Source organism: Clarias gariepinus, chromosome 17, assembly GCF_024256425.1.
Source record: "Clarias gariepinus isolate MV-2021 ecotype Netherlands chromosome 17, CGAR_prim_01v2, whole genome shotgun sequence".
Taxonomy (NCBI): Eukaryota; Metazoa; Chordata; class Actinopteri; order Siluriformes; family Clariidae; genus Clarias; species Clarias gariepinus.
The window spans coordinates 13,793,453-13,819,165 of NC_071116.1; the positions used below are offsets into that span (position 1 = coordinate 13,793,453).

At 39.1% G+C, this 25,713-nt stretch overlaps 3 protein-coding genes across 3 annotated transcripts in view; 2 read left to right on the forward strand and 1 right to left on the reverse strand.

Moving 5' to 3' along the window:
- grm5a (glutamate receptor, metabotropic 5a) overlaps nt 1-16,593 on the reverse strand; it is a 35,379-nt gene extending 18,786 nt beyond the window's left edge. Inside the window, exons 1-3 of the mRNA XM_053476250.1 lie at nt 16,481-16,593; nt 15,006-15,743; nt 2,755-3,004 (exon numbers count right to left, since the gene is read on the reverse strand). Coding sequence (XP_053332225.1) covers nt 2,755-3,004; nt 15,006-15,687 — 932 coding nt within the window. The 5' untranslated portion in view covers nt 15,688-15,743; nt 16,481-16,593. The remainder of the gene's footprint in view (nt 1-2,754; nt 3,005-15,005; nt 15,744-16,480) is intronic.
- A 1,028-nt stretch (nt 16,594-17,621) lies between these two features.
- Nucleotides 17,622-21,589, forward strand: LOC128505556 (tyrosinase-like). Its single transcript, XM_053476059.1, has 5 exons — nt 17,622-18,446; nt 18,694-18,910; nt 19,568-19,715; nt 19,851-20,032; nt 21,217-21,589. Exons 1-5 carry the CDS (start codon nt 17,622-17,624, stop codon nt 21,429-21,431), a joined length of 1,587 nt encoding a protein of 528 aa, XP_053332034.1. The 3' UTR covers nt 21,432-21,589.
- A 269-nt stretch (nt 21,590-21,858) lies between these two features.
- kpna7 (karyopherin alpha 7 (importin alpha 8)) lies at nt 21,859-25,023 on the forward strand. The gene is made up of 11 exons (XM_053476060.1): nt 21,859-21,945; nt 22,046-22,130; nt 22,200-22,340; nt 22,418-22,503; nt 22,584-22,852; nt 22,985-23,067; nt 23,164-23,427; nt 23,579-23,812; nt 24,321-24,503; nt 24,649-24,795; nt 24,886-25,023. Exons 2-11 carry the CDS (start codon nt 22,065-22,067, stop codon nt 24,973-24,975), a joined length of 1,563 nt encoding a protein of 520 aa, XP_053332035.1. The 5' UTR covers nt 21,859-21,945; nt 22,046-22,064; the 3' UTR covers nt 24,976-25,023.
- Nucleotides 25,024-25,713: the final 690 nt, after the last annotated feature.

The window sequence follows — 25,713 nt, forward strand, 5'->3', positions numbered from 1 at the left end:
AGGCCAATATTATAAAAATTGTGTCACTTGCAAATCCTATCGATCCCACTATATATAGGAACCTTGAATTGCGTGCATAATTCATTCCTGAAGTGGGCTCATATCTCATAAACCAAATCAAAATTTCCCATAAGAAATAATGGAAACTCAAATTATTTATTCCACAGCCCCCCAAAATAAATACATAAAAATAGTTAACACAAAATATGAAGTAAAAATAAAGCAAATTAACCTTCACTAAAAATAAATGGCGACAGATAAGTATTTCCGTTTGTGCTCACAGGCACTGTGTATGTGTATGTGTAAATCTAAAGTAAGCTCCTCTCTCCCCCTTCTCGTCGAAAGTAAAAGGTGTGTGTGTGTGTGTGTGTGTGTGTGTGTGTGTGTGTGTGTGTGTGTGTGTGTGTGACACAGTGTCCAATGACACGCATGACACAAAGAGCAGGCTGATACAGAGAGAGAAAATAGATCTTTAACCTCTCTAATAAGACTTGCTTTTGCTTTACACGTGTGTTTTTGTACACACACATATACAGAAACGTGCACGTGAGACAAGCGCACTAAGACCCAGCAGGGGAGACGATTATCCACAATTCCGCAGCACAAGAGAGAGAAAAACCGTTAGCTCAGTTGTGATAACGTGACGCTCGGTACTCGTAAACCAAGACTTTTCCAAGTCAATATTTATAAAAAAATCTTTGCTTGTCTTGCGGAACAATCGCAGAGAAGAACCTTCCAGAAGAACAACCATCTCTGCAGCAATCCACCAATCAGGCCTATATGGTAAAGTGGCCAGACGGAAGCCACTCTTTAGTAAAAGGCACATGGCAGCCGACCAGGAGTTTGCCAAAAGGCACCTGAAGGACTCTCAGACCATGAGAAACAATTCTCAGGTCTGATGTGACTCTCTGGCCACTCTACCATATAGGCCTGATTGGTGGATTGCTGCAGAGTTGGTTTTCCTGGTTCTCCTCTCTCCACAGAGGACCTCTGGCGCTCTGACAGAGTGACCATCGGGTTCTTGGTCACCTCCCTGACTAAGGCCCTTCTCCCCTGATTGCTCAGTTTAGATGGCCGGCCAGCTTTAGGAGTCCTGGTGGTTTCGAACTTCTTCCACTTACGGATGATGGAGGCCACTGTGCTCAGTAGGATCTTCAAAGCAGCAAAAATTTTTCTGTAACCGTCCCCAGATTCGTGCCTTGAGACAATCCTGTCTCGGAGGTCTACGGACAATTCCTATGACTTCATGCATGGTTTCTGCACTGACATGAACTGTCAACTGTGGGACCTTATATAGACAGATGTGTGCCTTTCCAAATCATGTCCAATCAGCTCGATTTATGTACCACAAGTGGACCCCAATTAAGCTGCAGAAACATCTCAAGGATGATCAGGGGAAACATGATGATGCGCCTGAGCTCAATTTTGCAAACGCTGTGAATACTTATGTACATGTGCTTTCTCAGCTTTTTTATTTTTAATAAATTTGCAAAAATCTCAAGTAAACTTTTTTTATGTTGTCATGGGGGGTTGTGTGTAGAATTGTGTGTGGAAAAAAATGAATTTAATCTATTTTAGTATAAGGCTGTGACATAACAAAATGTGAAAAAAGTTGTGATGTAAATACTTTCCTGGATGCACTGTATATATACTGTACATATACTATATATACTGAGCAGGTAGAACCACTTACAGATTAAAGAAATGACGTTGATATCTTGTCACAGTGGTACCTACGAATAGTGCATTAGGCAGCAAGCAAACTTTCAGTTCTCAAAGTTGATGTATTGAATGCAGGAAAAATAGGCAAGTATAATCTTACTTATTATAATAAGAGCCAAGTTGTGATAACTAGAGGACTGGGTGAAAGCATTTACAAAACAGCAGGGTCTTTTACTTATGGGTCTTTTTCTAATATCCCATGGTATCTACAGTAGAAACTGCCAAGATGGTCCAGGAAATGCTAAACAGGTAACCAGAGTGAAGGCTATTCCCTCTGGTGTAGTCTCACAGAAGCCTACTGTAGCACAAAAAGATTATGCTAGATATGACTGAAGGACACACAATGCATAACGGCTTCATGTGTACGGAGCCACCTCCTGTAGTAACAGACCAGGAAGTGTGTCCAGGGGAGCAATGGAGCAATGAAAGGTAGTCTGGTCTAATGAATTCTCTTTTCTTTTATTTCATGTTGATGACCAGGTGAGTGAACATTGCATCCCTGGCGAGCAGATGGCACCATGATGCACATTGGGAAGAGGATAAGCTGGCAGGGCAATGTGATGCTTTGGGCAATGTTCTGCAGTGAAACCTTGGGTCCTGGCATTCACATGCTTGTTACTTTCACACATACAGTACCACCTACCTAAACATTGTTACTGACCAAATGCACACCTTCATTGCAATGGCATGTCTTAATAGAACTGTCCATGTTTAGCAGAATAACACATCATGCCAAACTGAGAAAAGATGCCCAGGAATAGTTTAAGGAACATGATAAAGAGTTCATAGTGCTTAATTGGCCCTTAAAAGATCTTAATATGATTGAGTATCTGTAGAATATGCTGGAGAAACAAGTCTTCAAGAAACAAGATTTTCAAAGAGGATACCACAGCACCCATTCAGAGTGTCTGTGCACATGTGTGTAAAAGTATAATGTCAAAGTATACTGTACTGTATATTCCTATTGGTTTAATATCACCTAATATTTGACTGCAAATTGAATAAATTGTAAGTGACTTGAGAGAGCATTACCTGCCAACCAAAAGGAACTCTCCCACTAGTCGACGTCGTCTCATGGCTTTGAGAATCCCACGCACAGTCATGCCCTCGCAGAAGCATGCCACCACGCGTGCTTTGGGCAGATGACTGCGCAGTTTTTCCAACAGTCGGTCAAAGCTCTGCTCTCCGGCGTTACTGTAGATCTTATCTGAATGTGCAATACAGATGCCCTCTTTGGCTGCCATTTCTTTGAATGCCTCCATCCCGCTCTCGCCATAGTTTCCTGAGGATTAAGAAATTACATTATCAACAAACTGTAGCATTTGAGCATAGACATGCTGCTTTATTTATGAACGTTCCTAAAACAAGTATTGTAATGCAGTTTAAACTCAGGCTAAAGTCACAATCTGTTGTATAGTATACTGATATTCTACCAAGGGGTCTAAAAGTTATATAATTCCTACTACTAATTAATATAGTAATATTTATGTTTTAGCACCTTTACCACAAAATCACCTGACCTTAAAATTACATATAATTTTATTACAGAAAAACATTATATTATTACAGAATGATTTTCATTATGTATTAATATGTAGTAAGTTTGCTGTCTCTCAGCAAATCCTTTTCTGGATATTAATTTACTGCTTAACTCACTAATAGCGAACCTCTTTTGTCAACTGCTTAGCAACATATTTGTTGTGATCTGCTCAATTCACAGATCTAAATTCATTCTTTTGTCTCAACCCATATAGAAATTATACTTCCCATATAGTTGCAGACAGACTTTCTAGGTTCTAGATTACTGTTCAAAAGTGTATTTAATAGCACTAACTCGATCATGGAATTGAAGATTCAACTATTTACAGCTCAAATTTAAAAAAAGGATGATGCAAAAAAAGGACAATGCAGGTATATATGGGCAATGTCTGGGCTCTGAATGCAAACTGAAGATTAGCAACAGTTCTGTATTCAGTGCCTCAGCACTGAACATCTTAGAAAGGGATTTGTTGAGACAGATGTGCACAGATGCGGCACATACTCTAATTTAGCAGATCTCGATATGAGACTCATAGCCCAGGGAGACTTTTAGCAATGAATGTGTTCAAATATGTTCAGCTTAAACAGGTTTGGCTTTAGCTTTATCCAATTAGAGCCATTCTACAGGATTTCTGCTTGTGCAGTAAAGGATTAGGATCCTTAAAATTTAGGGATAAACACAAATGAGGGTAACACAATTTCAATTGCAAATATTATGCTCTCTAACTTGAGGTGCTTAAAATGTATCAACTTATTTATGGCTGGACTGCCAACAGACAATGTTTTCCAGGGGTAAACGATTTGTTTTATGTAGAACAGTGGCTGTTTTTTTTTTTTTTTTTTTTACAGTGCATCAGTTTCTCATTGCTTTATAATCAAGTTCATTGAGGTTTGTTTTTCAAATATAGGAGTTTGTAGATGTCTGCCTTCTCTGTAGAGCAGATGATTCCTGCAATCAGATCTGCCACTTCTAAAAGCCAGTACATGGTACGGTCATACTTAGATGATGGATTCTGACATGAGCATGAACAATCAGAAGGACATGTTCCACATAGAAACAGGTTATCTGGAACATGTTCACCCATCCTCACATGCATTATAGCACTCATAATGTGTCCCAGGGCGTGACAGATATTATCCTAACTTAACAACTCGGAAAGGCTATTCCAGTGAGCAGTTCCAGTTTTGCTGTGTTGACTGGAAGTTAAATACAGTTGTGGCAGTAACCCTCTCAGGGCTGGTTAAGATCAGCCCAAGACACTATAAATTTAAGCCAATCTGACTGGTCCAAAAGTTTTAGTTATATTTTCTGTGGCACTGTCATCGTCATGTTCACCATGGAAAATTGGCCCAGACCACCAGATAGACTACCTATTAAATATATGTGTTTTTTCTGCCTTAGTTGTATCATGTGTAGTTTAAGTCCTCATTTATTGAATTCCATTTCCCTGGCCCTGTCTTGCCATAATTGAATTTCTGTTTAGTTTTTCTAGTTATTTCTTGCTCTCAGTTCTACTTTTCCCAGCTTAGCTGAGGAGATTGTTCTGCCTCAATGCTTGACTGCACCCATAGGTACAGTATGCCTCCCTGTTCACCTGCAATGGGCGCTCTGCCTCCTTGCTTAGTTAGGGTTGTCGATTTGCCTACTTTTTTTCTTGTATGGATCATTTTGTATTAAGGTCTTTTTTTAACTATCGTTAAAGACTTTGCACTAAAGGCATTTGTATTTGACTCCATAGATTTTGTGACAGTCAGTGAGAATTTGTGGTAAAGGTCTGACCATCTTTGTGACATGACTAAAAAAGTATTAAAGTGAAAACACTGTTCCTGGCTGTTATCTGTACATACATACATACATACATACATACATACATACACACATATACATGTATGCGTCTATATATATATAAAGTCAACGTGGCTATGTCTGTCTATATGTATGTATGTATGTATGTATGTATGTATGCTTCCTATACATATTGTATGTATTATAGTCATTGGATTTTTGGGTTTGTGTACTGAAATATTAAAAATGCTTCTAAAGTGTAAGACCAGAGTTTTAACCCAAAATTTGTATTTGTGTCTATATGTATTGTGTAGGTATTGCATGAAATACATTTTCTGGTCTACGCAGAAACATATAAATTTTTTCTGTCTGGTGAAAACTAATGATCAATATTCTCCTGTGCCCGTGTTTTACACAATGTCAGTGGTTAGCTCCCCCATATTACTTCAAAATCAGGTCACCTACTTTCTGCTAGGAATACGGACCCTTTGGTAGGGTTGTAGTAAGAGTACTAATGTACAATACATGTACTGTGCTCACTGAGACATAACAAAAGGCAATAATTAAACCTACGGAATCACATTAATGCACATAGTGCCCATTGTTATACAATACACATTAAACTATAATGGCTCAGAGAAAATAATGTTTCTTTTTTTATGTAAAGCCCCCTCTTTAAGTATTCAAATAGAAAGGCTAGTAAGTGGTTGCTGTTGATATTTAAAGGTATTTACATATACATACAGCAAATATAGACAGGGCACATTTTCTTTGAACCCACCCATATTTTTATTGCCCATGTGTGCCAGTGTTATTACTGTAGCTCTGAAAGTATACTCTTGGTTTAAGCCCTTGTTTCGCCTTATAAGAGTGTAATTATTGTTAGAAAGCATCAGCCAACATCAAGACAAATAGGTTGTCTATGGAAAAAAAACACACAATTGTAACTCAAAAAAACAAAACAAAGGAAAATCAACCAGTGCCACTGCATAATCACTAGCGTGGTCAGTACAACAATCGGAAATGTCTTGCAAAAGAAGGAAGCTACTGGTGTGCAAACAAAAATGCATTAATCAGGTCAGTCAAGGACAGCAGTTTATGACAAACTTTTGTAAAACCTGTGAAGACCACCCCACTCACACCCACACACACACACACACACACACACACACACACACACACACACACACCAAAAAAAAAAAAAAAAAAAACCTGTCCGTGACATCACCAACATTTTCCAAAGGGCAGGAGTACAGGTATTAAGATCCACTTTGTGGAAATTTAGAGGTCATGCCCAAAATTAAAACCGGTCATGAGCATGAACATGAACAATCAGAAGGTTGGGTTGGAATAAGCAAAGAAATGTAGAGATATCCACAGATTTCTGGAAATAATATCAACTTCTACTAAAGTGATAGGAAAGTTCAATGTGACCTACTTATTCAAAAAATACAATCTCATCCGTCACTCACAATGGAGGTACCACAGTGTCATAGCTTTGGGTTGCAGGTTACTTTCTGGAATGGATTCAGTTATCTTTATTCATGTAACTCATGAATAAGATGCCAACTGCAGGATGCAGGATCCAGAAGTCTACAGAAACATTTTTCCAACAATTCATGTAGTCTAATGAATTTGGAGGAGCTTCATCATAAACAAAGACAATGGCTCAAAAAAATACCCACACAAAAAAGGACATAAGTAAAAATTTAAAAGGAAGGAAAATACAAAATCTGAAATCTAATGACAAAATATTTTATGTTAAAAACTGTTATTTATGCTGTCATAGGTAGTATACGGTCCTTATCTATTATGTGAGAATAAGCATACCTAATTATGTGTTTCTGTGTTTCTCTCACTCTTTCTCTCTCTGTTGAGCTACCAGTGATCCTTACCCGTTCTGCCCTCCGGATGTGCCTGTTTCATCCTGATGCCCTACTTTTGGTTAGAGTTTTCATCAAATGAAGACTGCTCACTGCTGCTGAGGATAGCCCCATATGGTCTTCTTATAGATAAATGTGACTGCTGAGGACTACTTAGAAACCATGAAGATCATGGTGGACTGCATTTAATACAAATTTCTCGATTTCTCTGTCAGTTTTTCACTTCCTTCGATTCATTGACTGACAGCTGTGTTGTGGATATGGTGAAATAGTAATACATGAAACTTTTTTCCAAGACCAAGAAAACCAATTAACTGTTATGAATGGTACATGATGTACGATCAGCATAATCATGGTTTAAATTACAGGAAAGCTAAGGGAAGCTCACCCTGAGATGTTCAGGGGAGCTCTAAATTCTTTTTTACACTTTTGTGTCATACGTTATATTTTACTTTCCATAATTTTCTGTAATAGAAAAAAATGGGTTGATTCTATCATTATTTTTAATTTTCTAAGCATCTGTCTCCTCCCTAATTACCACAATTCTGTGTCTACTCCTGCTGTGGCCATCCATGTGTGGCACTGCTGCACTCAAATTACTAGACATCCATAGCCACCCGAAATCCTCGTTATTGGGTGGGCACAGTATTACAATGGACTGAAAGTCATTCAGTACAAAAACAAACTGTTTATTTAGTATTTGTCGTTGTTCAGGATATGTTGTTCTTATTGTGCCTATATGAAATGTCATTTTCGGTATTAACTGCCTGCAGTGATAATAGTAAAATGTTTTTCACAGTTACTCCGTTATTGAACATGCTATCATGCACTTATATATGTGTGTGTGTGTAAATATACGCTACCGCTCAAAAGTTTGAGAATACTTGCACATTTCTTTGTATTCGTTTAGTAATTTTTTTATATTCTACAATAATACTGAGAATTTCAAAACTATGAAATAACATATATGAAATTAGGTAATTATGTAGCAACAACAACAACAACAGTCAGTTATTATTTTAAGACATGAAAGACAGCCTTTCTGGAATAGTTCCTGCAAAAACAGTATTGTCATTTGCAAAACCCATCAAGCACCATAATGAAACTGGCTTATGAAGACGATCCCAGGAAAGCAAGACCAAAACTTACCTCTACTGCAAAAGAGAAGTTTAGAGTTTAGAGTTACCAGCCTCAGACATCACCAATTAACAAACAGCACCTCGGATTAGACCCATTATGAATGCCTACAGAATATAGCAGATACATCTCAACATTAACTGTTCAAAGGAGATTATTGCCTATGTTGGACACCTTCAGCTTTGCTTTACAATGTAGAAATAAATAAAAATTTGAAATGACCATGGAGTTTTTGAACCCTGAGTATAATTAAAAATTTATGTTGTGCACATCTTTATGCTAACAACTGTATTTACATGATATCTACACTCACCTAAAAGATTATTAGGAACACATGTTCAATTTCTCATTAATGCAATTATCCAATCAACCAATCACATGACAGTTGCTTCAATGCATTTAGGGGTGTGGTCCTGGTCAAGACAATCATCTGAACTCCAACCTGAATGTCAGAATGGGAAAGAAAGGTGATTTAAGCAATTTTGAGCGTGGCATGGTTGTTGGTGCCAGAGTATGTCACAATCTGCTCAGTTACTGGGATTTTCACGCACAACCATTTCTAGGGTTAACAAAGAATGGCGTGAAAAGAGAAAAACATCCAGTTTGCGGCAGTCCTGTGGGAGAAAATGCCTTGTTAATGCTAGAGGTCAGAGGAGAATGGACTGACTGATTCAAGTTGATAGAAGAGCAACTTTGACTGAAATAACCACTCGTTACAACCGAGGTATGCAGCAAAGCATTTGTGAAGCCACAACAAGCACAACCTTGAGGCGGATGGGCTACAACAGCAGAAGACCCCACCGGGTACCACTCATCTCCACTACAAATAGGAAAAAAAGGCTACAATTTGCACGAGCTCACCAAAATTGGACAGTTGAAGACTAGAAAAAATGTTGCCTGGTCTGATGAGTCTCGATTTCTGTTGAGACATTTAAATGGTAGAGTCAGAATTTGGTGTAAACAGAATGAGAACATGGATCCATCATGCCTTGTTACCACTGTGCAGGCTGGTGGTGGTGGTGTAATGGTGTGGGGGATTCTTGGCACACTTTAGGCCCCTTGGTGCTAATTGGGCATCGTTTAAATGCCACAGGCTACCTGAGCATTGTTTCTGACCATGTCCATCCCTTTATGACCACCATGTACCCATCCTCTGATGGCTACTTCCAGCAGGATAATGCACCATGTCACAAAGCTTAAATCATTTCAAATTGGTTTCTTGAACATGACAATAAGTTCACTGTACTAAAATTGCCCCCACAGTCACCAGATCTCAAGCCAGTAGAGCATCTTTGGGATGTGGTGGAACAGAAGCTTCGTGCCCTGGATGTGCATCCCACAAATCTCCATCAACTGCAAGATGCTATCCTATCAATATGGGCCAACATTTCTAAAGAATGCTTTCAGCACCTTGTTGAATCAATGCCATGTAGAATTAAGGCAGTTCTAAAGTCAAAAGGGGGTCAAACACCGTATTAGTTTGGTGTTCCTAATAATCCTTTAGGTGAGTGTATTATAGGAGAATATACTTATGTTCACATGAAAATATCAAAAGGCCTTTAGCACTGCACGTTCCACATAGGAAATTAATTACACTGTAACCAACACCCACTGGCAGGGAATAAATAAAATGAATATGTAAATGGTAATCATGATCACTCTTCATCAAGTTATCCAAGCTGTCCTACTCAATTATAAGGTCTGTCATGATATGGGAAAAAAAGGCACAGTAACCCTGGAAATCAGAGGAGCAAAGTCATGCTGCTTCTCAACATGCCCATCAAGTGTTTATATGCAAACAGGGGAGAAATAATAAGGAGTTTTACATTAATTATTTGGTGTTCAGATGGTAAAAATTGAGAAAAAACTCCCATGACAATTATGCTTAAAGTGGTATTAATGCCGTTTCTAAAACTCTTAGAAACTGTATTTAGGAAGCATACATCAGTTATAAAACTTGTGTTAAAATATTTCCTGTTTTTTTTTTAACAATTTCCTTCAGAAGTGGGGAGATGATAATTCTCTCTGGTGTCTAAACTACTTGCTGCATTTCTTTCCCGTTTGCTGTGATATAGCTTAAATACCAGGTAGTAAAGCAGCAGTATGTCAGAAGTTATTCATGAGGTCTCCAGGACCTCTATTGTGCCTCAAGATCCTCAAAAATAAAAAAAACCTTGTTTAGCCTTTTTTTTTATACCAGGTGTGAAGTGCTTACTCTCCATGTCAAATCCTCCTAAGAACCTGAAGCTGGTCACACTTTCCACCTCCTCCCCATAAATACAGAGTCCTTTGTGGTTTGTTTTGAAGTTTCACAGACAGTGTCTATGTTTCCTCTCTGTAAGCATTTTCATCATTGTTTAATAATAGACCCACTATAGTTGTATCATCTGCAAATTCGATTAGTGCGTTTAAGCTATAGGGCAGTTTGCAGGGAGTACAGGAAAGGGCTTAGAGTGCGGACTTGGGGGACACTGGTGTTGACATTTACATTTTTTTTCATTTAGGCATTTGGCAGACGCTCTTATCCAGAGCGACTTACATTTTTATCTCATTACACATTTGAGCAGTTGAGGGTTAAGGGCCTTGCTCAAGGAGTGTAAGTGTTGAGCGTGATGGTTTATTAAATATGCTCCACAAACCTTATATTCTGTCACCTGTTGGTTTTGTCTTAATCATGTACTGACTGGTTTCCGATTTTCTGATTGCCCTAGTGTTTTGCCAATCTACCGATCTTTGCCTGTTTGGTTTTGTTATTAGCTTAATAAATCATGTATTCCTTACCCGCACTTGAGTCCACCTCTATGTTACTCCTGACAGAATACTTCACCGTCATGAATGCAATGGAAAAAATAAACATGTGAGAAGCACTCCTGAGTCTGCAAGAGTACTGAACAAACTTCATCAGTTCGTACATCCCAGGAACACACAGTTATCCTGGTAATAACGGACCGCTTTCCCAAATCAACATATTTAATCGCACTACCTAAGTTCCCAAAAGCGTTCCAAGCGGCAGAATTGATGTTCTAGCACATATTCTGAAACTTCAGCATACCTAAGAACATAGTAATTCATTAAGGTACCCAGTTTATTTCCAGAGTCTGGAAAGAATTTATAGAGAAGATGGGTATCTGACTTCAGGGTATCACCCTCAAGCAAACAGCCAAACTGAACATGCAAATCAAGGGATCGGCTGCTTCCTGAGAACATTACATGAAAATTGCTAAAAGCGCTATACAAATAAAATTGAATTGAATTGAATTGAATTGTTCCTTCTATGGGTAGAATATGCACAGAACTTAACCCATTTCAGTGTGTTCTAGAATACCAACCTCAGCTGTTCTAATGGAATGCCAACATCACAGACTCTCCAGCAGTAGATGAATGGTTTTGGAGAAGTGAGCAGTTATGGGAACAGGCACATTAGCGCCTAGAGAAAGCAGCAGAATCCAATAAGATTTTCACAGACTAACATTAAGAACAAAACACAACATATGAATCTGGAGATCAAGTCTGCCTTTCAACAAGAAACCTACACGTAAACAAAGGCAGCAGGAAACTATACCACAAATATGTTGCACCATATAAAATTCTACATGGTGATTCTTTTAGGGATGAACAATGTAACATACAAGCTTGAATTACCTCTGCACTGTTTAATCTTACGTACGTTTCACATCTCCCAACTAAACTGATCATAAGTAGTCCATTGGATAAAACCCATCAGGACACTTCCCCATAACCAATCCAGATGGAGGGTCAACTGGCCTACAGGATCAGAACTATACTAAACTCACATCGCAGACAGGGTAAGCTACCCCTAAATACCTAGTCAAATGGGAGGGGTACGGACCAGAGAAGTGAAACTGGGTCCTAGCACAGGATGAACTGGACCCACTAATGATTGAGGAGTTCTACAGCAATCATCCTAACTGTCTAGCCCAAGATCCAAAGGGAGACCAAGGAGAAGAATCGCTCCCGGAGGTAGTTCCTTAATCGGAGCTCTCTCAGGCCAGCTAAGTCAGCAGAACAGACAAGGCTGTATTCATGAAGAAACATGGCGAAAACAAACTACAACTCCCAACTTTCACCTTCCAAATCAACTGAGTTGTAACACACCTTTACCCAATTACCCAGGTGCTTAAATAGGTAAAATGGAGAAATAGTGCTTAAATGGAGGGACTGCGCGAAGTATATAGTTTGCTCCCATGAGTTTTCCAGACGTTATGAAGCCATGTTTGTTTGTGTTAACTTTACAGTGTATGACTCTCATCCTTTGTTCTGGTTTCCAATTTTCTGATTGTCCTATAGCGTACGTGTTTTGCCGTTCGACAAACCCTTGACTGTTTTTTGGACTACACCCAAGTTTTACCCGTGTTTGGTTTCGTTATTAGCTCAATAAATCCTGACTTCGTTACCTGCACTTGTGTTCCATGTCTATGTGACTCCTGACAGATAAGTGGAATTAAATGCCAAACGTAAGTCTACGAATATCCTAATATAGGTATTATGATTCTCAATAAAGTGAAAGTGTAATTTCTGCAACTGTGGATCTGTTGGGTTTGTAAATGAACGGTTGTTGGTCCTGGTCACAGAGGATGCACACCTTGATGTGATTTAAACCCAATGTTTCAAAGCTTTTCTGAATTTCTGTTCTTTAAGCAATCAAGCTGTAGTTGTTCCAAGTTGTGACTACTAATAACAATTTAGGGGTGATGGTGGCGGCTATGAGGCAGACAGGGATGGTACTGTAGCTTGTTGTAGTGTGTGATTAAAGATGTTAGTAAACACTCCAGTCAACTGTACTGTACTGACATGGAATGCTATTGAGCCCTGTTGCTTTATTGCAGTTAATGTTTTGCAAGATTTGCCTGACCTGGTAATGTAGAAGAGTAAGCACCTGACCATTCCATTGTGTTGATGTTGCAAAAGTGACAGGTGCATTTTTGCCATTTTTGTTTGGATGTATATACCTGTCTAACTGTAAAGTCTAACACTTTACCCTTCTTTGTGTGAATCAATATTCTTATAAAACCTGGGTAAACAGTCTTAAGATTTGAATGAGTCAAATCTCCTGCCACAATAAAAATGCTATGTGGGTGTTTATTGAGTTGCCCGCTAATGGCATTATGTGTTTTATTCATGGCAGCCTTAGTGTTAGCCCGGGGGTGTACATAAACGGCTGTAATATAAACCACAGAGAACTCTCTAGATAAAAAAGGTCTGCAGCAAACTCCAGTGCCCCTGCACCACTTGTTGTCTACGTACACACATGCTCCCCCTCTGTAAGGTTTTGTAATATGATGTGAACTTTCTCATACCTCAATTCTGACAAAACAACCCCCTCTGCGCTTCCTGATTCCTTATATAGTAACACTTTCTGTAGCCCATCTTCAGATGAATATACATGCAAACACTTTGTGTCTGCTGAAACCCTTTTTTTAAATGAAAAATGCTAATGTATTTCTTTTTGTCTGTCTGTCTTCGGGTCTCTCTATGACTTACATATTAATGACTGGTCCTTTGAATGTACAGGATGTATGTGATACAAGCCACCTGGGCAAAAGCTTAAATATGCTCTCTTTGCTGATAATAATGCCGGCCCGGTAAGCATCAAGATTCGGCAGACACAACAAGCAATACTTTTCACTCATCCTAAAATTTTCGGTACTCCTCTTAAACCTAACACCCTTCTTTTGTCTTTTGAGTTAATTGTCAGCTCAGGACAGTAGAGAGAGTGGCCTGCTAGCTCCACAGCTTGATCATTAATCCTTTCATGTAGGTTTGATCATTATGACATTACTTTCCAAACAGTGTCTTGTAATCTTTAGACTTATACTGTATCATCAAGCTTGTTGATGAGTGATTGTGTGTTGGCAAGGAAGATGCTAGGCACAGCGGGTTTGTTCAGGGCTGCCAGCATCCTACTGTAGCTGAGACACTGGCCGACTTACCTTGCTTCTGCTTCCTTTAACATCTCTGTCTGTGTCCACTTCTCTTTGGGGTCATGTTTTGTGTGTGCCTACAGATAAATAATTTCCTCTGGGATAGAGTTTAAGTTATTGGGGACATAATCAACAATTCTGTTCTTAATTCCAAGATCTCCATCCGAGTATATTTCCTAGTATTTGGCTTTAACTTGCACCACTGCTATCTTGATAAAATCAGTCATCAGTCATTATATAGGTCATTAAATCAGTATTGGTGTCATAAAAAACATATAAGAAACTGCTTGTGACACTTTAAAAATGAAGGTGTTAGGAGGAACAAAGATGGAGAAGGTTCTTAAAACATTAGGACAGCTTTAAAAGTTTATGGAACTGAGAAGTACTATGAAAAATACCCTTTTCCCACTTATCAGTATAATAAAATAATATAATTTATAAATAAATAATATAATATAATTAAATGATTTTTTAAAATTTAAGACGAATGTTCCAACAGAGTAATTAAAAAAAATCCATCCACCAAATAATGATAAATAATAATTGGGGTGAGTATTTTCTTAAGGCAATGTAAGTGTTCAAAATTACAGTGTACAGTGATTATCCAAGAGTGGAAGTTTGACATGAATGTCCACGTTTTATAATAATAAACCATAATCAACTAGTTTAAGCAACTTTTGCTTAAATAGTCCTGGATTACTGAAGTGAATATAGAAACTGAATTAAAAAATTTGCAACACTGCCATAATCTAAGCAACACAAAAACATATTTTTCAAATATTTCTATTTTTACTTTTACTCCTTAATTGAATATCATATGGAGTAAATTAAAGGCTTTTTTTTTTTTTAAACTGGACAATTTATTGGCATAGTTGTTCCTTAAATGTATTTAGGTATAATTAGTCTTGACTGTAACTGCCATGAAGTAATATAAAACATCATAAAACTGTTCAACCAGAGCCACATTTACATTAAACAGCACATGTCTCATCTTACCCTCTGTGTGTATAGCTGACACATAAGTCCAGTTGTATCGTTTAACGATGTCCACCATTGCCCTGGCCTGCTGAGCATCTGATGGAACCACCCTCATGAAATACTTATACAAGGACTTATCACTGAGATCCATACTGGTGGCTGAGTAGGCAATTTGGGGTATGTTGAAAAGCTGAAGAAGGTTTTGCACCTGGATGGCCACTGAGCTGGAGCCAGGCCCAATGAGCCCCACTATGGGTTTCTTCCCTTTCATGGGTGTGCCTCCACCAGCTGAACATCTGGACATGCTCTCCTCTTCCTCAGTGGAAACCAGGGTGTCCCGGATAAACTCTATGCTTTGTTCCAGTGCCACTGCTGAGTGCCAACATGAGTCTCGGATCTCACAACCCAGTGTAATGTTGGGTAGAATGTTGGGGTCAGCATTGATGCGATCAAGAGTGTGCATCATAGCCTCCACACGCTGGATGCCATACTGCTCTCGCACAGCACCACATTTTCGCTCATGGACCTTGTCTGCTGGTGGTTGATGGTGCACAGAGAAAAGTGCCCCAATGGTAATGTCACCAGGCATGTGGGCCAGGACCCGACGCTCATTAGACTGAGCATGCACCAGTGTTACTAGCCTTGTAAGCCTTTTGGTGTCTATAAGAAGTGCGAAAAGAAAGAAAAGCAAAATCCCCATTTCCTGTCCTCTCTCAGATCAGTCGGTGCCAAATACAGATGGAGTCGTCATGGTATCTGCAACAGTTATTAGAGAGGGAGAGAGAGAGAGAGAGAGAGAGAGAGAGAGAGAGAGAGAGATGCTCAGACAGATAAATGAAAATCTAGGAAAATCATTGCATAAGTCTGACATTCTGTAGTAAGTGGAATTAAATGTTTAAAAAAAGGAAAATATTACAAAAGTAAATCACTATTTTCACCGTTGCCAATTAAAACTTAAAACACGTTTATCTAATTAGAGCCCTGTTTCCCCTTAAAAGCTAAAATAGATCCTGCCAAATGGCTGTTCAGGCGTTTGAATATGTCAGTGGTGTTGGAGGCGAGAAAAACCCGTGAAGTCACGGGCACACTTTCATAACCACTGATCTCGTAGCCTTTAATTTGTCCAAACAATCCAGCGTCGACGCTACAAGACCTAAAGTCTTATGAACTAGTGTCTCCTACAACGTGTCTGATGCGAAAGACTCGGAGCTCTCCGCGGTGCTGAAATGTCGAGCAGTATAAACGAGCTGCATTCCATTACAATCATTAGGCAAATACAAATACATTAATCTCAACGCAACAAGAAGCATGCAGAGAATAAAGAAACTTCGATTATGTCTGAAAACGCCAAACTCCACTGGTTACCGAGGAACACAGAACCGATGTTTTCTTTAGGCTTAAACAATATCACTGTGTAGCAGTATAAAGTAAACGTTATGAAATGTCCCAAATGTCTAGTTCGTATTTACAGTTAAACGAAACAGAAATCTTACCGTTCTCGCCTTCTCCGTGTCCTAAAAGGTGGACATATCTTGGTGTAATAAGCGCTGACGAAAAGCGTGCGGTTTCAGCACCGAGTGTCACATGGTATTATGGATAATATAGCACTGCGCCTTTGCGCGCTGGTCGAAGTGTTTACATTCATTAAGGATGCTAAATGTTGACACATCCCTTAAGTGTAGCCTCTACACACCTTCATTTCAGTGAACTAACAGCGCAGAGTGAGCGTAGGTGGTTTGAATGCGGTGTTCTGTATGGTGTTATGGGAAATGTGTTTCTTTCTCCTGACAGGTTGGACAATTTAACCATGGTCTAAATTACTTTATTTGTGGGACAAACTGTTGGCTTTTATATTATTTAAACTTGTATATGTTTGTTCGACATTGGGCATTTTATTATGAAATTATAATCATATAAGAAATCTTAAGCATCAGGTAACTTATTGCACCCTACAGCGTGACACCCAAGATTGGCCATCAATTTTTAGACAGAAATTTGAAAATAATATTATATAAATGCAGGTATGTGTTTCGATAGACTGTATATTATAAAGGAAAAAATAAATCAGTTAATGTATTTTGGCTCTACCTGCTTTACCACAAAAAGTATATCATAGCTGATCTTGGATCATTTCTCACATCATATATAGAAATCGTTATATCTTCCTCAAATATCAAACATAATCTTTTGTCATTTGGGCACCATCTTCTGGTTAAAACTGCGCATTGCGCACTAAAGTTTGGATATTTACCCAAAGCATAGAGCATTGAGTTCTCTCGCATAGGCCCCTAACACAGGATAGGAAAAAATGAAATTATTTAGTTAATAAAAGAAAGGAAGTTAAAGAAGAAGTACCTTCTTCCCAACAAGGTGGTCAAATTATGTGACATAAAGCGACAGAAATGTTACAATGTTGAAATGATGACTTCATGCAGTGACAAAGCACGAGCAGCAGTAACAGGCGGGAATAAATGTTTCACCCTAACGACCCTGAGGCTGGGAGGCATGTGATCTGAAGAATCTGAGGGGGTGTGGGAAAGAGATGGGGTATTAAGGAAAAAGGATTGATTCATGAAAGGATTGATTCAAAAGTCATCAGTGTCCCATTGCCAGCAAAACCTTTTCTATTATGCGATGCTCTCCCTGGTTGTTTTAATCTTATTCGTTCAGCTACTGAAGCCGACATGGCAGCAGATTCCCCGGCAATGCGCTACCACTGAAGCTCTGGCCTTGAAGCAGTGCTGTCCTGTTTGGAGCGGAGACGGATCTGCATGCGGAGCTCGCTCTGGTCGGGGATTTTGCCAAGACGTGGCCGTTTCGGAGCAGCCCGATGGCCCCCAATACCCGTTTAGAGGCGTGGATGACCGGGAGAGGTGGCCTCTCAGCTTTTTCAACCGCACTTGCCGTTGTCTCAGAAACTTTATGGGTTCCGATTGCGGTGATTGCGCGTTTGGCTACTACGGGTCAGTTTGCGCTGAAAGACGCGAGACGGTCAGAAGAAATATTCTTCAGCTTTCAAAGATCGAAAGGCAGAAGTTCATCTCTTATCTTAATTTGGCCAAAAATACAATCAGTCAAGATTATGTGATAATTACGGGCATCTACAACCAAATCAGCAACTCATCCGGGCCAATGTTTAAAGACGTTTCCGTCTACGATCTGTTTGTCTGGATGCATTACTATGTTTCTCGGCCAGCCCTGCTCGGAGGGGAGAAGAATATCTGGACGCAGGTGGATTTTGGACACTGGGCCCCGGGCTTCTTGCCATGGCACAGGGTGTTTCTGCTTCGCTGGGAACATGAGATAAGGAAAGTAACGGGAGACTTCGACTTTGCTATGCCATACTGGGACTGGAGGGATGAGCAGAAGTGTGAGGTTTGCACCGATGAGCTCATGGGTGGGCAAAGTCCTCTTGACCCCAGACTCATCAGCCCGTCTTCTGTTTTCTCTTCATGGAGGGTAATCTGAAAACTTGACTTATACATTAAGTGACATAGAACCATGTTTACAATAATCTGTACATAATTCCACTCTTCACACAAACACACACACACACACACACACACACACACACACACACACACACACAAATAGCTTATCAATGATAAAAAGATATTAGATGATTATAGCATCTAAAAATAAACAAGACATATTTTGGAATAATTATTCTTATGATTGCAATATTGTTTAACTATAAACTGTGTAGGTTATTTGCTCCAGAGAACCTGAATACAGTCTGAACGGTATCCTATGTAATGGCATTGAAGAAGGACCTTTATTGCGCAACCCTGGGAACCATAACCAGAATCTGACAGATGGGCTTCCTACATCTGCTGAAGTGGACTTTACTCTCAGCCTGTCCGAGTATGACACAGGACCAATGGACCGCATGGCTAACATGAGCTTCAGGAACACGCTAGAAGGTTGAACAAAAAATAGAAATTAGGCCACAATATGTTTATCTCTTTATAGGGCACTCACTGAAATGCTTAAAAATTTAAATTACCAAAATGACAAGACTTTTTCCAAGTCTTTTTTTTTTTTTAACTTTTAAAATTTTTAACACAAGTTTCTTGTAAGGCTATACATATGAAGTTAAAGCCACATAAAACACATCAAAATACAAGCATACCTATTTCCTACAAATATGTTTTCCTTGAGGTAATGATACTGCCACTTGTAAGTTACCGAATGTGGTTCTATGCCCGATTAAGGGTTAATAAATTACGCACAAATTCAATAGATGCACCAATCCAATCCAAACAGTTAATTTTCTTGCCTGAACTGAATGGAATTTTATTAAGTTGTGACGGTTGCTGTAGTGTTCATCTGGAAGTGCTGTGCTAGTGCAGCAAGTTTGATAAAGGGAATCACCATCACTTTGTATTTGTATTTAGGGCTTTAGTTACTGAATATGATGTTGTTTGTAGAAAAAAAAATCATCCTTTTGATGTAGCCTCATATTATTTCACAAGATTATACCCCAATTAAACTAATTTAATTATATGAAATTTTTTCAGGTGATATTTGGCAAAATTAATCTATAAAAACGGCTAGCAATTAACCTTACTTCATTTTAGGTTTTGGAAATCCTCGCACAGGCCTTGGGAACAGCAGCAAACTTGGCATGCATGCAGCACTGCACATCTTCATGAACGGCTCCATGACCTCAGTGCAGGGCTCAGCCAATGACCCAATTTTCCTCCTACATCATGCATTCGTAGATAGGTGAGAAATAGCAGTGTAAAGTTAAACAATTCCTAGCCTATTTAACAACTTATGTAGAACATCTTTCTTTTGCCCGTAATCAATATTTGCTTTGTATTGAAAAGCTTGTTTTTGAGCTTGCCCTTGTTTCCTTAGCATTTATGAGCAGTGGTTAAGAAGATACCAGCCAGAAAAGTCTTACTACCCCACAGCTAATGCACCAATTGGCCACAACAGTGAATACTTCATGGTGCCATTTATACCTCTCTACCGGAATGGGGACTACTTTATTTCCAGCAAAGAAATGGGCTATGAATACTTCTACCTCCAAGATCCTGGTGACATATATATTTTACTGTTATATTCATTCATATGATGACAACTGCAAAGTAGTGTTACTTCTAGAAGGATAGTCATGCTTTGTTATTTGACCAAAACATTTTATAAAAGGGGCAAAACAAACAAACAAATTTATTGGAAAACACTTTTATTTAAAAGTGTTTATAAATAAAATATTTCTAGTATTAGGGAAGATTAATTGATATCAAGGAGAACTCATGTTTGAATAACCATCTTCATTCTATGTTCACAATCGCATTCACAGTCTAATTTATACTGTCAATATGTAGGTGGCACAGTGGCTTAGTGGTTAGCACTGTAGACTTACACCTCCAGGTCTTGGGTTTGATCCCAGCATTGGGTCTGTGTGCATGGAGTTTGCATGTTCTGTGCTTGGTGGGTTTCCTCTGCACAACCAGTTAGAATGAGTAAACAAACAATCAATATATCAAATGCATCGTATTTTTTTTAACAATTAAATTTTAGAATGCAATGTAGTCAATACATTCTAATATGCATATTGAAACATTTTAGCAGGGCACTGTGCATTAATACATTTTGCATTGATGTTACACTAATTATCCACCCAATAATTTACCACATTATTTCATATGGAGGCATGAGAAATAAAGACATACAGTAAGCCTATTCTCTTTGTGAAGATGTAGTTTATGTATAATAATTTAGAGTGGTAGGTTACATTAAATATTACATTTAGGGTAGATTTAATTAATTGATTCTCATCGTATGCTGAAAATCCTTTTAAAAATGGATCACTGCAGCCTATATTAAACACATGAGCACGTCTATGCTTTGTACCACTCTCTCACTCATTGTCTATTCCGCTTTATCCTGTATTCAGGGTCGTGGGGGGCCTGGAGCCTATCCCAGGAGGCTTAGGGCATGAGGCAGGGTAAACTCTAGACAGGGTGACAATCCATCGCAAGGCACAACTACAGGCAATTTGGGAATGCCAATTAGACTAATCTGCAGGTCTTTGGGAGAAAACCGGAGTGTCTGGAGGAAACCCACCAATCACGGGGAGAACATGCAAACTCCATGCACACAGAGATGGGAATGGAACGTGGACCCTGGAGGTGCAAGGCGACAGTGCTAACCACTTTTTTTTAATGAAAGGGTTCATAATAATAATAACAATAATATCAATATATTGTGATTGTAGGTCAGCGGTTTGTAGATGACGTCAGGTCCTATCTGGAGGAGGCGCATGGCCTCTGGCCCTGGCTGCTGGGCGCCGCGGTCTTGGGCGCAGTTTGTTTTGCACTTTTGGCTGTGGTGCTGACTAAAATCCGCAGACTTTTAGCAAGACGAGCGGAGGAAAGCTTCGAGAAGCAACCTCTCCTAAGCAGCTCCGAGGACTCGACCGACTCGTACTAAGCCTGAAGCACGTGACCTCTAGGTGGCGACAGTGCACATGAAACCTTTTCCACCCGCCTAGAACTCTAGTACTCTAGATAAGAAGTGGGGAGAAACATATAAAAATGTGAACGTCAGATATGGGGCGAAGTTAAGATATAAATATGATTATGATTTTTTTTATTACTTCAGAAAAAAATAAAGACAAAACTTATTACAAATAAATGTGTCGAGAATTTTTTAAAGTATCAAAGTGCAACCAGGTCCCAAGCCATGTTTAGTAAATGTAATATGTGTCTATATCAATTTAAAAAATCACTATATGCTAGAATTAATAAACCAGCTCTCTTTACCACAGTTTTGTAAAAGCACTGAATGAAGGTACACATGCTTGTTCAACAGACCATGTCCATGAGGAATTGCCGATTAGGATCACCTGAACATGGTTCAGCAAGGCATTTAAATATTTCTGCAGGAGGTTGTCTTTTTTTTTTTTTTAAACAAAAAACCTTGAGTCAATAGTGTGGTGATCTGGGTGAGTGTGTTATACTTTAAACCTATATTATGGCTTAATTTTATCTCCTTTAAGATACTTTAGGTTTTTCTCTAAATGTAACATTTCCCCTAACTTCTAGTGAGAACCTAATACACAAGATGCCTACCGAAGCTTTGGGTGATAAGCGCATGTGCAAATTCAAAAACCGAGGCAAGGATTCCATGGTAGGTTTAACACACCATTAAAACTGAGCAGTCTGTTGGAAATATGGCTAATTTGTTCCATTTCTGAAGAAAATGCGTGAGCGCAGGGTTGCAGAATGTGTGGAGCTTCGAAAAGCACAAAGAGTGGAAAGCATCCTGAAAAGGAGAAACATTTCATCTCAGCCTGAGGAAGAACCATTGTCTCCAGAATACACCACTGATAACCAACAGGTTGTAGTGTCCCTATTCTTATCATCTTCCCTATTAGTGTGTGCTTTTACCCAATGTGGTTTCTACAATTTCATTAGGTCATTTCAGCAACAATTGAGGAAATTGTTGCCAATGTTAACAGTGACTCTCAAGAGCAACAGTTGCAGGGCTGTCAAACAGCCAGGTAAGGTGCATCATGATATTCTTCTCAATCACTCTTACAAGTTGTCATTTAATTTTTTTTTTTATTTTTTTTAATTAAAGGAAACTTTTGTCTCGGGAGAGAAATCCTCCATTAAAGGAAATAGTGGATGCAGGCTTGCTGGCCCGATTTGTAGAATTTCTGGGTAGGAACGATAACCCCACCCTGCAGTTTGAGGCTGCCTGGTCACTTACTAATGTGGCATCGGGCACCTCATGGCACACTCAGCAGGTGGTGGAACATGGTGCAGTGCCTGCCTTCATTGCCCTTTTAGCCTCACCCATGTTAAACATAAGTGAACAGGCTGTCTGGGCCCTGGGCAATATTGCAGGTAACTGACTTGGTAAAGATCTTAAGCAATGTTTTATTGACACCATGTGATGCAAGCATCTTAAAGTTGCAAGATAAGCCTTTAAATACCTCAAGTATTCTTGACTTGTTGCTCAAAGGTGTGTTCCCACAGGTGATGGCCCAGCATATCGTGATGCACTTATTGACTGCAATGTGATCCCTGCCCTACTAGCTCGGCTAACCCCAGATGTCCCTGTAAGGATTTTTTTTCCTTTGTTTTGATTTTTTTAAATATTACATTTTCCATAACTGGCTTGTGGTGGGAAAATAATAACTTGCTGTCCTCCATAGGTTGGCTACCTTCGCAACCTGACATGGACCTTGTCCAACTTGTGCAGAAACAAGAACCCTTTTCCCCGTTTCTCTGCAGTCCAGCAAATGCTTCCCTCCATTATACAGCTGCTTCACCACAGCGATAAATCTGTTCTGTCTGATGCATGCTGGGCCATCTCCTATCTTACAGATGGGCCAAATGAGCGTATTGATATTGTAATAAAGACTGGGGTTCTTCCACGACTGGTTGAGCTTCTGGGCTTTGAGGAGCTTGCAGTGGTGGTAAACTGTTTTGAGCCTTAATTGAATCATACAGAATTCGTAGAAAGAAAATAACTTAATATAAATCTGTTTTGCTTACCCATCTCTGCATCAATATAAGTGCACCTGAATATATATCCCTTTTTTTTTTTTTTTTTTTTTTTCCCCGAAGACTCCAGCACTCCGCTCTATTGGGAACATTGTAAGTGGTTCAGACTTGCAGACACAGATGGCCATTGACGCTGGTGTGTTGAGTGCCTTGCCAAAGCTAATGCGTCACCCCAAACCCAGTGTCCAAAAGGAAGCAGCCTGGGCTGTATCCAACATTGCAGCTGGACCACGGCAACAGATTCAGCAACTAATAACATGTGGTCTATTGCCTCATCTTGTAGATCTTCTAAAGAATGTAAGTTTTATATTTTTGACTCCCACATCATTTTTTTTTGGGGGGGGGGGGGGGGGGGGGGGAGTTGGACTTGTTTCTAAAGGTGTGGGTTTATTTTCTAGCAGCATGGCAGTAGTTTAGGTGTAAATCAAATGCCACTTTGGACATTCCTTCAAATAGACTATACATCTCTTTTTGTAAAGTAACCAGACTTGTATGGAAGAGTCCACAATCTGAGGCAAACAAAAGAATTGAAGTTAAGCCCTATTTTGTGTCCTTGTCTTTTTCTCATTGTCCTATTAACTTCAAGTGTGGGAAGAGTATAAATTAAGTAGTGGCCACTTAAACATTTAAGTTGGTAAGTCATTGACATTGCTGTGACTACTAGAAAATGATCCACTTTGGAGATCACAATAATATAGCTGTAGCATATAATTTATTCTAAAGTGTATTGTCCTTTAACAAAACCCTGATCCCTGAACTTGTCTAAGCAATGTTCACAAAACAATACAACTTGAATCTTTTTCAGGCTGACTTTAAAACTCAGCGAGAAGCTGTCTGGGCAGTCACAAATTTCACCAGTGGAGGAACCGTGGACCAGGTTGTTCAGCTTGTCAAGTGTGGTGGTCTGGAAGCGATTCTAAATTTATTAAAGGTTAAAGATTCCAAGACAATCCTAGTCATCCTGGATGCAATCAATAACATTTTCTTGGTAAGGGTGAAATTATGTTCAGCTCATCATTCTTTATCACTCTCTAGCTTGCTTTTGTAATGAAAGTCTTTTCCTGTGCTGTATGACTACTGACCTGGTGTCTGTGCTATTCAGCTCAGCTGACTGACTGCTTTTCTTTTTCTAGGCTGCTGAGAAACTTGGAGAGGTTGAAAAGCTTTGTTTGCTGGTGGAGGAGTTGGGTGGGCTGGATCATATAGAACTCCTTCAGAATCACGAAAACAATGCTGTGTATCGTGCTGCCCAAGCACTTATTGAGAAGTACTTCAGTGAGGTGGGTTGAAGGAGAAAATGGTCATGCTGCAAATTTACTTCCATCCTTATGCATATATGACTAATGTGATTCACTTTTCCTTTTGCATAGGATGGTGAAGATGAATGCCTGAAAACTGAGGCCACTGAAACGGACTTTGTTTTCGGGCCAGCTGAGGTGCAGAGAAGATTTGACTTCTGAATTTTCTTTTTTAAAATGCCTTTGTATAAATAAATATTTTTTGCAGTACTTTGGCAATTTTTTTTTTTAAAACATTTTAGTAAGCAAACGATAATTTGTAATTGTTTAAAACGGTGCCATAAGGTTCTAAGTTTAAGAATGGCCAAAATGGCAATTCATTCTAACATTTTGGTGAGTGGGGTCTAATGCAGGGTTAAAATTGATGGGTAACTTTAATTTGTTCCAGTAATCACCAGTTATTTCAATCACTGTAGAGAAATGAATGTATTCTGGTTATGAGCATTAAGGAAGCAGTCAGATAAGATGAAGTTGGTGCCTACAGTTCAGTGTACCCCAGACTTTTACCACTTTTTTTTCTCTAGTGTGCTGAAAATTAACTGCAACCAGAACACATGGTAGAGCTAATAGGTAAATCAATATAATAAGCTAGGTAAGTTAAACTGGACTTACTGATCACATTAAAAAAATTCTTGGTTAATAGATCTTAACCAGGGGGCTACATTAATCATGTGTTGCATATTTAGCAAATTTGGTTTTAGCCTCCCCCAAAATATTTCAGCAGTTCATGGTCATCTTGTGAATCGTCACTTTGCTCCAAAGTGTGCTGGGATTGGTTTGTCAATTTGTATTTAATTATATAACCTGAATAATAAGTAGATGAAAGGCATTTACAATGGAGCTAAATGCAGCACAACTATTACATCAAGATTCCAGGCTTCCAGTAAATCATATGAAGGG